Consider the following 14,111-nt stretch of genomic DNA (forward strand, 5'->3'; position numbering starts at 1 on the left):
TCAATGTATTCTTAGAAACAATTCCAGATACAGAATAAATATAATGCCATATATAAAGAGAAATGAATAGTTTTAGGAGACAGATAAAAGAATGAATAATTGGTTCATGAATATACCTATATGTGAACAGTAGGAAACCAGTAGTGTCATTTGTTTAGGCTTTCAAAAATCTTCCCAACAGGGTTTATGTCACCAATAAAAAATATTGGTAATTAAGAGAGAGTAGTGAGAAAAGAGGCAGAAGACAAGGAGGCCAGAGAGACTGATATTTCCTTAGTCTGAAATCAGATACTTTGAAAAAGACCCATTCTTGGTAAATGTGGAGATTATCAATGAAATAATTAGCATCTTGGTTACTTCAAGATGCAGATTATGAGTAAATATATGGACAAATTGAAACAATTATCAGTTTAAAATCTAGAAAGAAAAGAGAAGTAAAGAAACTAGCTAGAAAGAAATGATTATAATTAGAACATATGTGTGTAATCCCATATAAATAAACATAAATTTTTAATTAAGGTTTTATTTGTCTAAATGTTTATTCTCTTTAGGGAAGACAAGCAATCTTATAGACTATGGTAACACTCTACTTATGAGCTAATGAACTAGAAAGAGCTAATTTCATAATACCAGATACAGGCAACATAATGACCAGGATAAAATCATTTTAATATCATTTATGAAATCTTTCTAAAAATCATGAATGGTCTGAAAGCTCTCTTCATTGCTACCTTCATCTCTTTGTTCCTGAATGTGTAGATGACTGGATTTAAAAAAGGAGTGAGAACAGCATCAGAAAGAGCAAGAAACTTGTCCATTTGGGAACTGGGATGCGGCCATGTATAGATAAACATAGTTGGACCAAAGAACAAAATAACCACAGTGATGTGAGCTGACAAAGTGGAGAGGGCCTTGGATGAACTGCCCGAGGAGCGTTTCCAAACAGTTAACAGGATGAAGATATAGGAGATGAGGAGTATAAAGAAGGAACTAACACAGATAAACCCACTATTCACAGTGACCATGAACTGAAGTCTGTAAGTATCTGTACAGGCCAGTCTGAGGAGCCGAGGAAGATCACAGTAAAAGCTGTCCAGTACATTAGGACCGCAGAAGGGCAAATTCACAATAAATGCTAGCTGGAACAGGGAGTGGCTGACACCAAAGGCCCAGGCAGCAGCCAGAAACAAAATGCACATCCTTGGGCTCATGATGCTCAGATAGTGGAGAGGCTTACATATGGCAACATATCTGTCAAAGGCCATGGCTATGAGCAGCACCATCTCCACCCCACCGATGACATGGATGAAGAAGATCTGAGCAATGCAGCCTCCAAAGGAAATGACCTTACGCTTTCTGAAAAGGTCATGGATCATCTTGGGAGAAGTGACAGAGCAGGCTCCCAGGTCAATGAAGGAGAGGCTGGCCAATAGGAAGTACATGGGGGAATGTAAGTGAGGATCAGTGGTCACAGAAAACACAATGAGGATGTTTCCAGTCATGCTTGCCACATAGAGCACAGAGGAGAACACCAGGAGGAGCAGCTGGAACTCCCATGAATGAGTGAGTCCCAGAAACACAAACTCAGACACCACCGAGTGATTCCCTCCATCCATCAATCCAGCCAACAGGGCTGCTGCTGAAATAATGATAAATATGAAAATGAAGAGGAGAGTGTGATTATGGAGATGATAATTTCTGATTTCAGTATTCTCATAATGAATGAAAAGTATATAATTATCCAATTCCTCAAATATATAAACAAAAAGACAATAACATAGTATCATCACAATGTTTGAGGTGCATGTACTTCAAACCTATCATCACAAATACTCTCACTTCAACATTCTGTTCTTAAATTAACAGAGGCGGCAAATACAAAAGATTCCAATGTGTCCATGACATTCATCAGCTGTTTATATCACTTCTGGGGACTTCCCTGGTGGTCCTCTGGTTAGAAGTACACCATGCCGTGCAGGAAACAGGGGTTTGACCCCTGCTTGGGGAACTAAGATCCCACAAACCTTGGAGCAACTGAGCCAATGCTCTGCAGTCACAGCTATAGAGTCCATGCACCTCAACAAAAGATCCCACATAATGCATCAAAGTCCCCACGTGCTGGAACTAAGATCTGACATAGCCAATAAGTAAAGATTATTTTTTAAATATTTTTTAAGTTCACTCTGATATTGACCATTTCTCATTTCCAAAATATTCCATCATGTTTTTATATATATTCTCATAATCCAATTTTCTCACAATTCACTGACAAAAAGTAGTGATGAGAGGAAAGCATGATTGACTGGTCGATTGTCACCTGGCTTGAAAGTTACATGAGACATGAATTGATAGTCTCCTGTCTTTTATCCTTATCTCAGGATAAGCTGTAGATTGAGACAAAATAAAGAGAATGTGGTATGTAAAACTGGAGATCCCACAAGTATAGTAAAACAGGGGAAGCATGTGGACTTCAATAAGAAATAAAATAACCACTGTTTCCATCACATTTTATCCTGGCCATGGCTATTCTGGGTGCCTGTAGTTTCCACATAATTTTTCATGACTACAAAATCCCTAAACCTGATTCAAACCTAGTAAGACTTGCATGATGGAGCTTACAGCAGCTAGGTGTGAAAGGCTTTCTCTAGACCTAATAAATGTATATTTGGGGAATTTCTGAAATTTCTGCTGAGGTATATATCTAAAGCAGCCACAGATGATGTAAAATATATCTGAAAGCATTTTTCTGTTCATACATGTGAAGGTATTGAAGTCAGCACTTGGAATAGTTGAGATGTTAAGTCTCAGCTTTCCCTTAATGTCATCTCTTATGTTCACTGATACCCCCTTACACTTAAAAGTATTCAGTATCACCTGCATGATGACCTATTCCAATAGCTGATATTATCCTGCTTAATTGTACTTTGAAATCTAGTCATGTATTTTATCTTCAAGGCAATTTGTATATTATTGACTTATAATTATAAAATATGAGGAATATCAAACACTAATAAGTCCCATTATAGGAGGGCAGATAAGATTCCTTCTTGATCTTAAATCATAATATACAAAGTTAGTTAGTTCTTTAATACATATAGTAATTATATGTGAGGTGGAGGGTAAGCAAACAATGGTGCTATGTTTCTCTGTGTGCAGACACCCATCTCAATCACTCCTTCTAGAACAGAGCAGTCCCTGAAAACATCTGCTAGAGGTTAATTTATTTAGGACTTAATGAAATGCAGTAGAACAGGTATACTGATATCTTTCATTTTTTGAGGTACAACTCCAGACCTTCTCACTCAAAGGGCTATCTGACTGGTGCCCTCATTCATCACAGACTGTACAACTGACTGAGTCTGTCGCTATATTCTGACTCCAATTCTGGGTCAGCATCACTGGCATGAATGTCTTTCTATTCTCATCTACATATATTGACTACACTATCATCTCCAAATCCAATGGTCCATAGTCTCAAGGTGCATACTTTCTGTTACCAGAAACCTGAGGCTTGGAGTAGGGTGCAGGGAACAACCAATTTCTGCTGCTCATCAAGTTGGAGAGAGTCACCAGGGGATAAGATGGATGGGATAGACATACAGAGGAAGGTAGTGGAGGCACAGGCTGGGGCGAAGACAAGAAACTCAGTAAGTATTGAGAAAGTTCCAAGGTTTTGGTGACGAAAAGCACATGTTCTCAGTGCGATGAGATGAAAAGCTGTCATGGAATTATATGTGGGCCATTTCGTCCAAGATGGTTATCATTCACATGAAAAACACAAGGCCACATCCAGGTTCACATAACTGGGGGAACTGGAAACCAAAAGCTGTGTCTCTTGATTCTTATTCTAGAAAGACAGACTCTAGAGAAAATGATCAAATAAACAACAACAACAAAAAAAAACCATAATTCTTGGTGAAAATCAAAACTAACCAAAGGTACTCATACACTACACATTATTAACATTAAATTATGTATCTGCTGCTGCTGCTAAGTCACATCAGTCATGTCCGACTCTGTGCAACCCCATGTATCTACCTAATAATAAATAAATATTACCTAAAAACAATTAAAGATTATTTGACTAATACAATGGTAAATTATATTTGGGAAAGTGGTTATTGAGTCCTGTTATGTTTGTGGTCTGGGTTCTGCATCTTTTTCTGGTTATGCAACTGGTCATTACAACTGTAAAACAATTAAGATGGTGTTTCCAAGGAGGCTATTCTTTTGGTCTTCCTAAATTTTATTATCTTCAAAGGATAACTAAAGTGAAGTCTCTCAGTCATGTCCACCTCTTTGTGACTCCATGGACTGTAGCCTACCAGGCTCCTCTGTCCATGGGATTTTCCAGGCAAGAGTACCAGAGTGGGTTGTGATTTTCTTCTTCAGGGGATCTTCCTGACCCAGGGATTGAACCTGGGTCTCCTGCATTGTAGGCAGACGCTTTCCCCTCTGAACCACCAGGGAAATCCATTAAAATCCCAATTAATTATTACAGATTTTATTGACTTTTACCCTCATAGTTGCAGCGGCTGCCATGGCACACAGGCACGGCTGAAAGGAGCTACCCCACGTCCTAGGTAAGGAGCAGTGGCTGCACTTTGCTGGGGCAGCCGTGAAGAGATACCCCACATCCAAGGTAAGGGAAATCCAAGTAAAAAGGTAGGCACTGAGAGAGGGCATCAGAGGGCAGACAGACCGAAAACACAATCACAGACAACAGGCCAATCTGTGACAGGGACCACAGCCTTGTCTAACTCAATGAAACTAAGCCATGCCGTGTGGGGCCACCCAAGATGGAAGGGTCATGGTGGAGAGGTCTGAAAGAATGTGGCCCACTGGACAAGGGAATGGCAAACCACTTCAGAAATCTTGCCTTGAGAACCCCATGAACAGTATGAAAAGGTAAAAAGAGAGGACACTGAAAGAGGAACTCCCCAGGTCAGTAGGTGCCCAATATGTTATTGGAGATCAGTGGAGAAATAACTCCAGAAAGAATGAAAGGGTGGAGCCAAAGCAAAAACAACACCCAGTTGCGGATGGGACTGGTGATAGAAGCAAGGTTTGATGCCTTACTAGATAGAAGCAAGGTTTGATGCTCTTAATAAAGAGCAATATTGCATAGGAACCTGGAATGTCAGGTCCATGAATCAAGGCAAATTGGAAGTGGTCAAACAGGAGGTGACAAGAGTGGACATCAACATTCTAGGAATCATCGAACTAAGATGGACTGGAATGGGTGAATTTAACTCAGATGACCCTTATATCTAGTACTGTGGGCAGGAATCCCTTAGAAGAAATGTAGTAGCCATAATAGTCAACAAGAGAGTCTGAAATGCAGTACTTGGATGCAATCTCAAAACGACAGAATAATCTCTGTTCATGTTCAAGGCAAACCATCCAATATCACAGTAATCCAAATCTATGCCCCAACCAGTAATACTGAAGAAGCTGAAGTTGAAAAGTTCTAATAAGACCTACAAGACCTTCTATAAATAACACCAAAAAAATATGCCCTTTTCATTGTAGGGGACTGGAATGCAAAAGTAGCAAGTCAAGAAACACCTGAAGTAACAGGCAAATTTGGCCTTGGAGTATAGAATGAAGCAGGGCAAATGATAATACAGATCTGCCAAAAAAAACACACTGGTCATAGCAAACACCCTTTCCAACAACACAAGAGAAGACTCTACACATGGACATCACCAGATGGTCAACACTGAAATCAGATTGATTATATTCTTTGCAGCCAAAGATGGAGAAGCTCTATACAGTCAACAAAAACAAGACCAGGAGCTGACTGTGGCTCAGATCATGAACTCCTTATTATCAAATTCAGACTTAAATTGAAGAAAGCAGGGAAAACCACTAGACCATTCAGGTATGACCTAAATCAAATCCCTATGACTATACAGTGGAAGTGAGAAATAGACTTAGGGACTAGATTGGATAAACAGAGTGCCTGATGAACTATGGGTGGAGGTTTGTGACATTATTCAGGAGACAAGGAGCAAGATCATCCCCAAGAAAAATAAATGTGAAAAAGCAAAATGGGTGTCTAAGGAGGCCTTACAAATAACTGTGAAAAGAAGGGAAGTGAAAAGCAACAGAGAAAAGGAAAGATATACCCATTTAAATGCAGAGTTCCAAAGAATAGCAGGGAGAAATAAGAAAGCCTTCCTCAGCGATCAATGCAAAGAAATAGAGGAAAACAATAGAATGGGAAAGACTAGAGAACTCTTCAAGAAAAGTAGAGATACCAAGGGAACATTTCATGCAAAGATTGGCTAAATGAAGGACAGATATGGTAGGGATCTAACAGAAGCAGTAGATATTAAGAAGTGGTGGCAAGAATACACAGAAGAACTGTACAAAAAGAGCTTCACAACCGAGATAAGCATGATGGTGTGATCACTCACCTAGAGCCAGACATCCTGGAATGTGAAGTCAAGTGGGCCTTAAGAAGCATCACTACGAACAAAGCTAGTGGAGGTAATAGAATTCCAGTTGAGCTATTACAAATCCTGAAAGATGATGCTGTGAAAGTGCTGCACTCAATATGCCAGCAAATTTGGAAAACTCAGCAGTGGCCACAGGACTGGAAAAGGTCAGTTTTCATCCCAACCCCAAAGAAAAGCAATGCCAAAGAATGCTCAAACTATCACACAATTGCACTCATCTCACACGCTAGTAAAGTGATGCTGAAAATTCTCCAAGACAGGCTGCAGAACTACATGAACCATGAACTTCCAGATGTTCAGGCTGAATCTAGAAAAGGCAGAGGAACCAGAGATCGAATTGCCAACATCCACTGGATCATCGAAAAAGCGAGAGAGTTCCAGAAAAACATCTATTTCTGCTTTATTGACTAGGCCAAAGGCTTTGACTGTGTGGATCACAATAAACTGTGGAAAATTCTGAAAGAGATGGAAATACCAGACAACCTGAACTGCCTCTTGAGAAACCTATATGCAGGTCAGGAAGCAACAGTTAGAACTGGACTTGGAACAACAGACTGGTTCCAAATAGGAAAAGGAGTACATCCAGGCTGTATATTGTCACCCTGCCTGTTTAACTTATATGCAGAGTACATCATGAGAAATGCTGGGCTGGAAGAAGCACAACCTGGAATCAAGAATGCAGGGAGAATTATCAATAACTTCAGATATGCAGATGACACCACCCTTACGGCAGAAAGTGAAGAGGAACTAAAGAGCCTCTCGATGAAAATGAAAGAGGAGAGTGAAAAAAGTTGGCTTAAAGCTCAACATTCAGAAAACTAAGATCACGGCATCTGGTCCCATCACTTCATGGGAAATAGATGGGGAAACAGGGGAAACAGTGGCTGAGTTTGTTTTTCTGGGCTCCAAAATCACTGCAGATGGTGATTGCAGCCATGAAATTATAAGACGCTTTCTCTTTGGAAGGAAAGTTATGACCAACCTAGACAGCATATTAAAAAGGAGGGACATTACTTTGCCAACAAAGGTCTGTCTAGTCAAGGCTATGGTTTTTCCAGTGGTCATTTATGGATGTGAGAGTTGGACTGTGAAGAAAGCTGAGTGCCGAAAAATTGATGCTTTTGAACTGTAGTGTTGGGGAAGACTCTTGAGAGTCCCTTGGACTGCAAGGAGATCCAACCAGTTCATTCTAAAGGAGATCAGTCCTGAGTGTTCATTGGAAGTTCTGATGTTGGAGCTGAAACCCCAATACTTTGGCCACCTGATGCGAAGAGCTGACTCATTGGAAAAGACCCTGATGCTGGGAAACATTGAGGGCAGGAGAAGAAGGGGACAACAGAGGATAAGACTGTTGGATGGCATCACCGCCTCAGTGGACATGGGTTTGGGTGGACTCTGGGAGTTGATGATAGACAGGGAGGCCTGGCGTGCTGTAGTTCATGGGGTCACAACGAGTCGGACACGACTGAGCGACTGAACTGATCTGAACTTTCATAGTGAGTCTTTTGCTAACTCTTGTAAATCAAATACCTGAGAAAACAGTTGGAAAAAAAAACTATGAACTATGAACATAATAAATATTGTCTAATGCAGAATACAATATGTCAATTGAATAGTGATATTTTGATGATTGGGGGGTAGCAGGGGAGATGTGTTCTAGAGATTCAAGTATAGAAGATAACTACTGTCAGCAATACCTGGTGGGTAAGCTGCTCAAGGGCATAGATACTTACCTGGCTCTAGAAGAATTACTGAAAGAGAGAAGAAAGATATATACAAATTTGGGGAAATATCTAGAATTACATAATATGACAATGCTCCTTAATATTAACTACCATTATTCACAGGCTACCCAAGTGGCTCAGTGGGTAGAGTCTGCCTGCAGTGCAGGAGAAACAAGACACAAATTCAATTCCTGGCTCAAGAATATCCCCTGGAAGAGGGCAGGGCAACCCACTCCAGTATTTTTGTCTGGAGAATCCCATGGACAAAGGGGCATGGCATGCTACAGTCCACAGGGTTGCAAAGAGTTGGACAAGACTGAAGTGATTCAGCACACAAACAAGCACCATTATTCACGTGTATATAGTTCATGGTATATACCCAGACACATAGAAAGTCAAAAGATAGTTCTCGATTGAAAGGTTATGGGTGGTTCAGTAGTAGAGTATCTGCCTGCCAGTGCAGGAGATGCAGGAGACCCAGGTTTGATCCTTGGGTTGGGAAGATCCACTGGAAGAGGAAATGGCAACCCACTTTAGCATTCTTGCCCGGGAAATCCCATGAACAGAGAAGTCTGGCAGGCAAAAGTACATAGGGTCACAAAGAGTCAGACACAACTGAGCAACTGATCACACAGGCATTAATAGTCCAAGGCTGTATTAAAGTCGTGCCCATCTATATTATTCTTGATTCTCCCCATCATCTTTTTCAATAGTTTAAATACACTTAAGGGAAAGTGTCTTACTTAAAAACTTAGAGTAGACAAGACCATTAGACTTTCAGTGAGAAGGCACCTATGGCTTTACAACACATTTCTTGGGGATTAGCTAGCATTCATCTCCAAATCAACAGCCAGCACTCAACCTGTTTTCCAAAAGTTTATGGGTGCATAGAAACATAAAATATAGAGAAAGAATGAATTTAAAATATGTGAAATATCTTAAAGATTGGATAGAGGAGAAATTAGAAAAGATATGCACAATGACAAAAAAAAAAAAAAAGAAGCAAGAGAACACATCAGGGTTCAGAGAGTATGAAATACCATAGCCTCGATTTCTGAGAACCCAGGTCAGTTGAGGAGAACATCACCCTCTCACATTTAATTCACTGAGTCAGGGCTGCTCCTGACTTTGCAACATTGGGTTGCATTTAAGGAAGGCAGATAGTTCTATTACTTGCCTAGTCAGACTCACAGAGTTTCTGTGAAAACCACACTTGATAATGAATGGCAGGTCGCCTTCACACTGCACAATGATATATACATTTAATTCACAGTAAAAAAAATTCAACTCTTACGACTTGAGGAGTCTGTCATAGACTAAGCAGAAAAAGGTGTACAGGACAATAGACAACAAGCACATAGAATTCTCCCTCATGTATGTTTTCTTTATATTCTACCATCCCAGGAGGGCTCTCTGTCTGGGCAGCATCTGCTATTAGGGTCACAGTATTGTTATTTTCAAAGGCGTGGTTCTTCTATGTGGTGGATTTATCACATGGCTCTATGTTCATATTCAAAAGTCCAGAAATCATTTTCAAACATTCATCTCTTAATTTCTTCAGTCCAAAAATGCAAAAATTCACAGATTTCTTTTCATGCTTTATAGTGGAATGATTAATAGCTTGGGCTTTGTCATTGATCTTTTCTATTTTAGTTGAAGCTCAGCTGCAAATTTGCTGTGTGAGCATGGCAAAGTTACTTTATCTGAGATTCAGTTTTCTCACTATTTCTCATTGAGATAATAACACCTCCCTTGTAGGTTGTTGTGAGAAATATATGATATGTATGTAAACATACCTACCTCATAACCTAGTATATAGGCATGCGTGATCAGTTGCTTCTGTTGGTTCTGACTCTGCAATCTTATGGACTGTAGCACTCCAGACTCCTCTGTCCATGGGATTCTCCAGGTAAGAATACTGGAATGGGTTGCCATGCCCTCCTCCAAGGGATCTTCCCCACCCACGGATTGAACCCAAATCTCTTATGTCTCCTGCATTGACAGGTGGGTTCTTTACCACTAGCACCACCTGGGAAGCCCTAAGTGGCTATTAAGTATAGATAATTATTCCTGATATTCTGAATCCTCATTATTCTAAATTATTAATATTTAAACTAGACCTTATTTATGCCTACACTTGCACCCAGTCAATTAAGAATATTTCCCAAATACTTTTATTTCTCAAGGGCGGTATTAACCAGAGAGCCTAAGGTTGCAGAAAGAAGCTTAGTGCTCTCATCAGGTTGTACCCCTTTCACTACTGCCATCCCAATAATCCAAAGGCATAAATTTCAATTTCTCATAAATTTTCCCTAACACTGGATATTTATCTTGTCTTTATGGTTAAAAGTGAGGCAAGTAGGAAGAAAGGGCAAGAGCAGGTGCTTCAAGGGATTTCTGAAGGCTGAGCCCATCCAGGAGCAAATATGTATTGATCTGCTGAGACAAGGAAGCCAAACTATGCAATATCAGCTGCTAAGGAAAATATAATTTTCTCCAAACTGTCTTTTTCATTTGGCATATTAAATTCTTTAGTTATGACTTCCACTTTGACTGTACAAATTTAAAAAAGAGGCAGTTTAGGCATATAATAGTCAAATGGTTATTCAAGACTGAAGTCTTAATAATGTTCTATTCCCATTCTTATCTCACTTATTCATTTTGTTAATTTAAAGTGAATTTGCTTTCTAAATACTAGGTCTCATGAAAGACCAATGTTGTACAAAGTCAATCTTTATCAAACACATATATAAATATACATCAGGCATTGTGTGATGTAGGTCACAGAAGTGGACTAGACCCTCTAAAACATGAGAAGAGTGGGAAAAGGTAATTCCAATGATTAGAAAAGACAGCATAGCAAATGTAACACTGTGCATACTTTTAAGACATAGTAAATATTATAATATATGAACATGGGATCTAAAATGTCATTTCAATCAAATGGTAAAATATTAAAAATACACAACTTTGGTATTCACTAGGTTAATGGTGAAGTATGCAGACTGTCTATTTCATAGACATTATTTTGGAAAAGAGAAGAAAGACTGGTACAGATTAGGTTCTGCCTGACATTGAGAACTAATCTCAGATATTTAAGACATTAAATTATTACAGGAAGTCAATGACAGAGAGTGTGCAAGGAATTGATGATGAGGCTAGTTATTAAGGAGGATACTCTATCCATTACTGTGATAGGGCAGTTGGAGGAAAGAAGCAATGGAAGCAGGGAATTCTCTTAAGTGAATGATGAAATAAAGCAGATCTGGGAGGCCATGTTGCTGACGAGGACTACATAGTTTATCTGCAACAGTATTGATACAAAACACAGAAATATTGAGAAGTAAAAACCCAAAGAAACTGGTGATGGATTAAAGATGATGTGAAGATGAAAGACGGAAGTCAAAGGTGACACCAAGATATGTGCATGAATAGGTCAATTGTGGATTCATTTTTTAAAAGAGGGTAGTTGGACATGGAATTTACAAAGGTGGAGAAAATAGAGTTTAAGATGTTAGTGAGATACCAGGTGGAAATATGGGACAGGATATATGGAAAGAAGTATAAATTCAAGACATAATTATATCATAACCCATGTAAAAGTGATAATATATAAGACTGAATTTGTTCTCTGAGAGCAAGAATACAGAGGGAAAAAAACAAGATAAAGGAAATAAAGCAAAGATCCCACCATGGAGAATACTACACTGACAGTGTGAAAGGAAGCAAAGGAGCCAATGACTTGGGGAGAACAATCTAGGAGACAGGACAACTGGCTGTGAGCCAGAGAAGCCAAAAAGTGAACCAAGAACCAAGCATGAAAACTGAGAACTGAGGCAGGGAGTAGAGAAATATCGTGACAGTGAAGAGAGTGGGATGATAGAGTAAAGAGAAGAAATAAAAGAAATGGAGATACCAGTTGACATATGTTTTCTACTTTGGCAACAAGTAGTTTAGGGCCAGAGTATCATAGACACACATTATAAATGTCAAATGGGTTCATTAAAGAATGAATCATATAATAAATGTGATGAGTTGTCAAATAATAAATGAATGAATAAAAGGGCTCCATTAGGGGCTAGAAGACAAAGTTTTCAGAGACTCTACATGCCACTGCGTTGTAACACATACCAGCAATGCTCAGCAGCTTGAAATCAACCAAAAAGAACTTTAACTATTAGGGTGATAAGACAGAGAAATAAAATGGAAACAGGAGGTTACAAAGGGCTGAAACATTTCTACTTATTATATACTAGAACCAGTGGGAACTTATGTACACCCGTGGTGGATTGGATTCATGTTGATGTATGGCAAAACCAATACAGTAAAGTAAAAAAATTTAAAAATTTTAAAAAATTTTAAAAATTATATGTGGCATGATAAAAAAAAAGATAGACTGACCATAAATCACAGGCCAGAAAGAAAAGCACATAATACCAAAAAAATAAAAATTTTAACATGAGGACAAACACTTGAGATACTTAGAAAAGAAGATGAGTGTTCCCTGATATTCGTCTACAGATTTATGCTCATTATTTGAAGGCCTGTTGTGCACTTCCCCTTATTCATACCCTTAACTGTCCATATACATGACTCTTCATGGGCCTGATCCCTGCTCTATCCTCCTTCTCCAGTGCCGGCAAAAAACTTCCACAGAAAGTTAACATCACAGCGAGCTTCAGAAAAACTCAGTTTTTGCATTCCTGGAATACAGAAAACTTGGCTAGTAGTAATTTATTCACTACTGATTTTATTTTTTTCCCACCTACCTGTTTTGTCAAGGGAACTAAGAGAACACCATCATTAAAGATTCAGACAGATATAGTTCTCCCAAAATCAACCAGATCCTATGCAGGATCATTACAGACACACACAAATAGTTGTATAAAACAGTCAGAGCAGCAGCTAATTACAACCCCAGGGGGTAGTGACCAAGTGACGCTGTGGAGATCTGGGACTGCTAAAGTGAAGCCAGTTGGCCTGCCTGAGGGATTATGGTCGTCACCTATGGTCGTTTGGTTTTCCCACTGTAACCAGGCAAAGAAGCTGTTAATGAGGAAAAATGAGAAACATTCAGGTTTCTTATGACAAAGGTACCGCTGAACATGTTCTAGAGCTATTTTAGTCTTTATGATGATTAAAGGTAAGTGCCACAGCAGCATTTTTAAATTGTCCTTTAAAATGTTTAATCGTCTAATCATTTCTATGTTGATACTACAATAATATTCAACTTAAACACAAAATATATAATAATATAAGAATAACAGTGAAAGCGTTAGTCACTCAGTCCTGTCCGACTCTTTGTGACCCCATGGACTGTGACTACCAGGCTCCTCTGTCAATGGAATTTCCCAGGCAAGAATACTGGGGTGGGTAGCCATTCCCTTCTCCAGGGGATCTTCTCAACCCAGGGATTGAACTCAGATCTCCTGCATTGCAGGCAGATTCTTTAACATCTGAGCCACCAGGGAAGCCCAATACATGGAGATAAAACCACACAATAGTCCATGAAAAAAGGTGGAGAGAATATATAAGGAATTGAGGTTAAATTGAGTTCAAAAATAACACTTTCATGCACAGTCTATTAAATCTCCACAACCACACTATGAAGTAGATGTAGTTACTGCCACATATTCTCAGACAGATTATCTAAATTACACAGATATTAAAAGGTTAGCCTATATATGAATTTAGAACTTTATCCAATTTTATTCTTTCTTCCTTGAATTACAGATTTTGTTTGGTAAAGTATCTGTTCAAACCTTTTATTAATTTAAATTGCATCTTTTTTTATTACTGAGAGTTCCCTATAGATTCAAAATACAAGTCATTTTTCAGATATATGATATGCAAATATACTCATCGCACGTATATGGGTTGTCATTTCATTAACAGAGCAGCTGCTACTGCTGCTAAGTCACTT

General features: G+C 39.0%; 1 protein-coding gene across 1 annotated transcript; it reads right to left on the bottom strand.

The window, feature by feature from the left end:
- Positions 1-677: 677 nt before the first annotated feature.
- LOC101120085 (olfactory receptor 4F3/4F16/4F29-like) lies at positions 678-1,625 on the bottom strand. Its single transcript, XM_027972193.2, has one exon. It carries the CDS (start codon positions 1,614-1,616, stop codon positions 678-680), a length of 939 nt encoding a protein of 312 aa, XP_027827994.1. The 5' UTR covers positions 1,617-1,625.
- Between the last annotated feature and the right edge of the window lie 12,486 nt (positions 1,626-14,111).

This window comes from Ovis aries, chromosome 7, assembly GCF_016772045.2.
Source record: "Ovis aries strain OAR_USU_Benz2616 breed Rambouillet chromosome 7, ARS-UI_Ramb_v3.0, whole genome shotgun sequence".
NCBI lineage: Eukaryota > Metazoa > Chordata > Mammalia > Artiodactyla > Bovidae > Ovis > Ovis aries.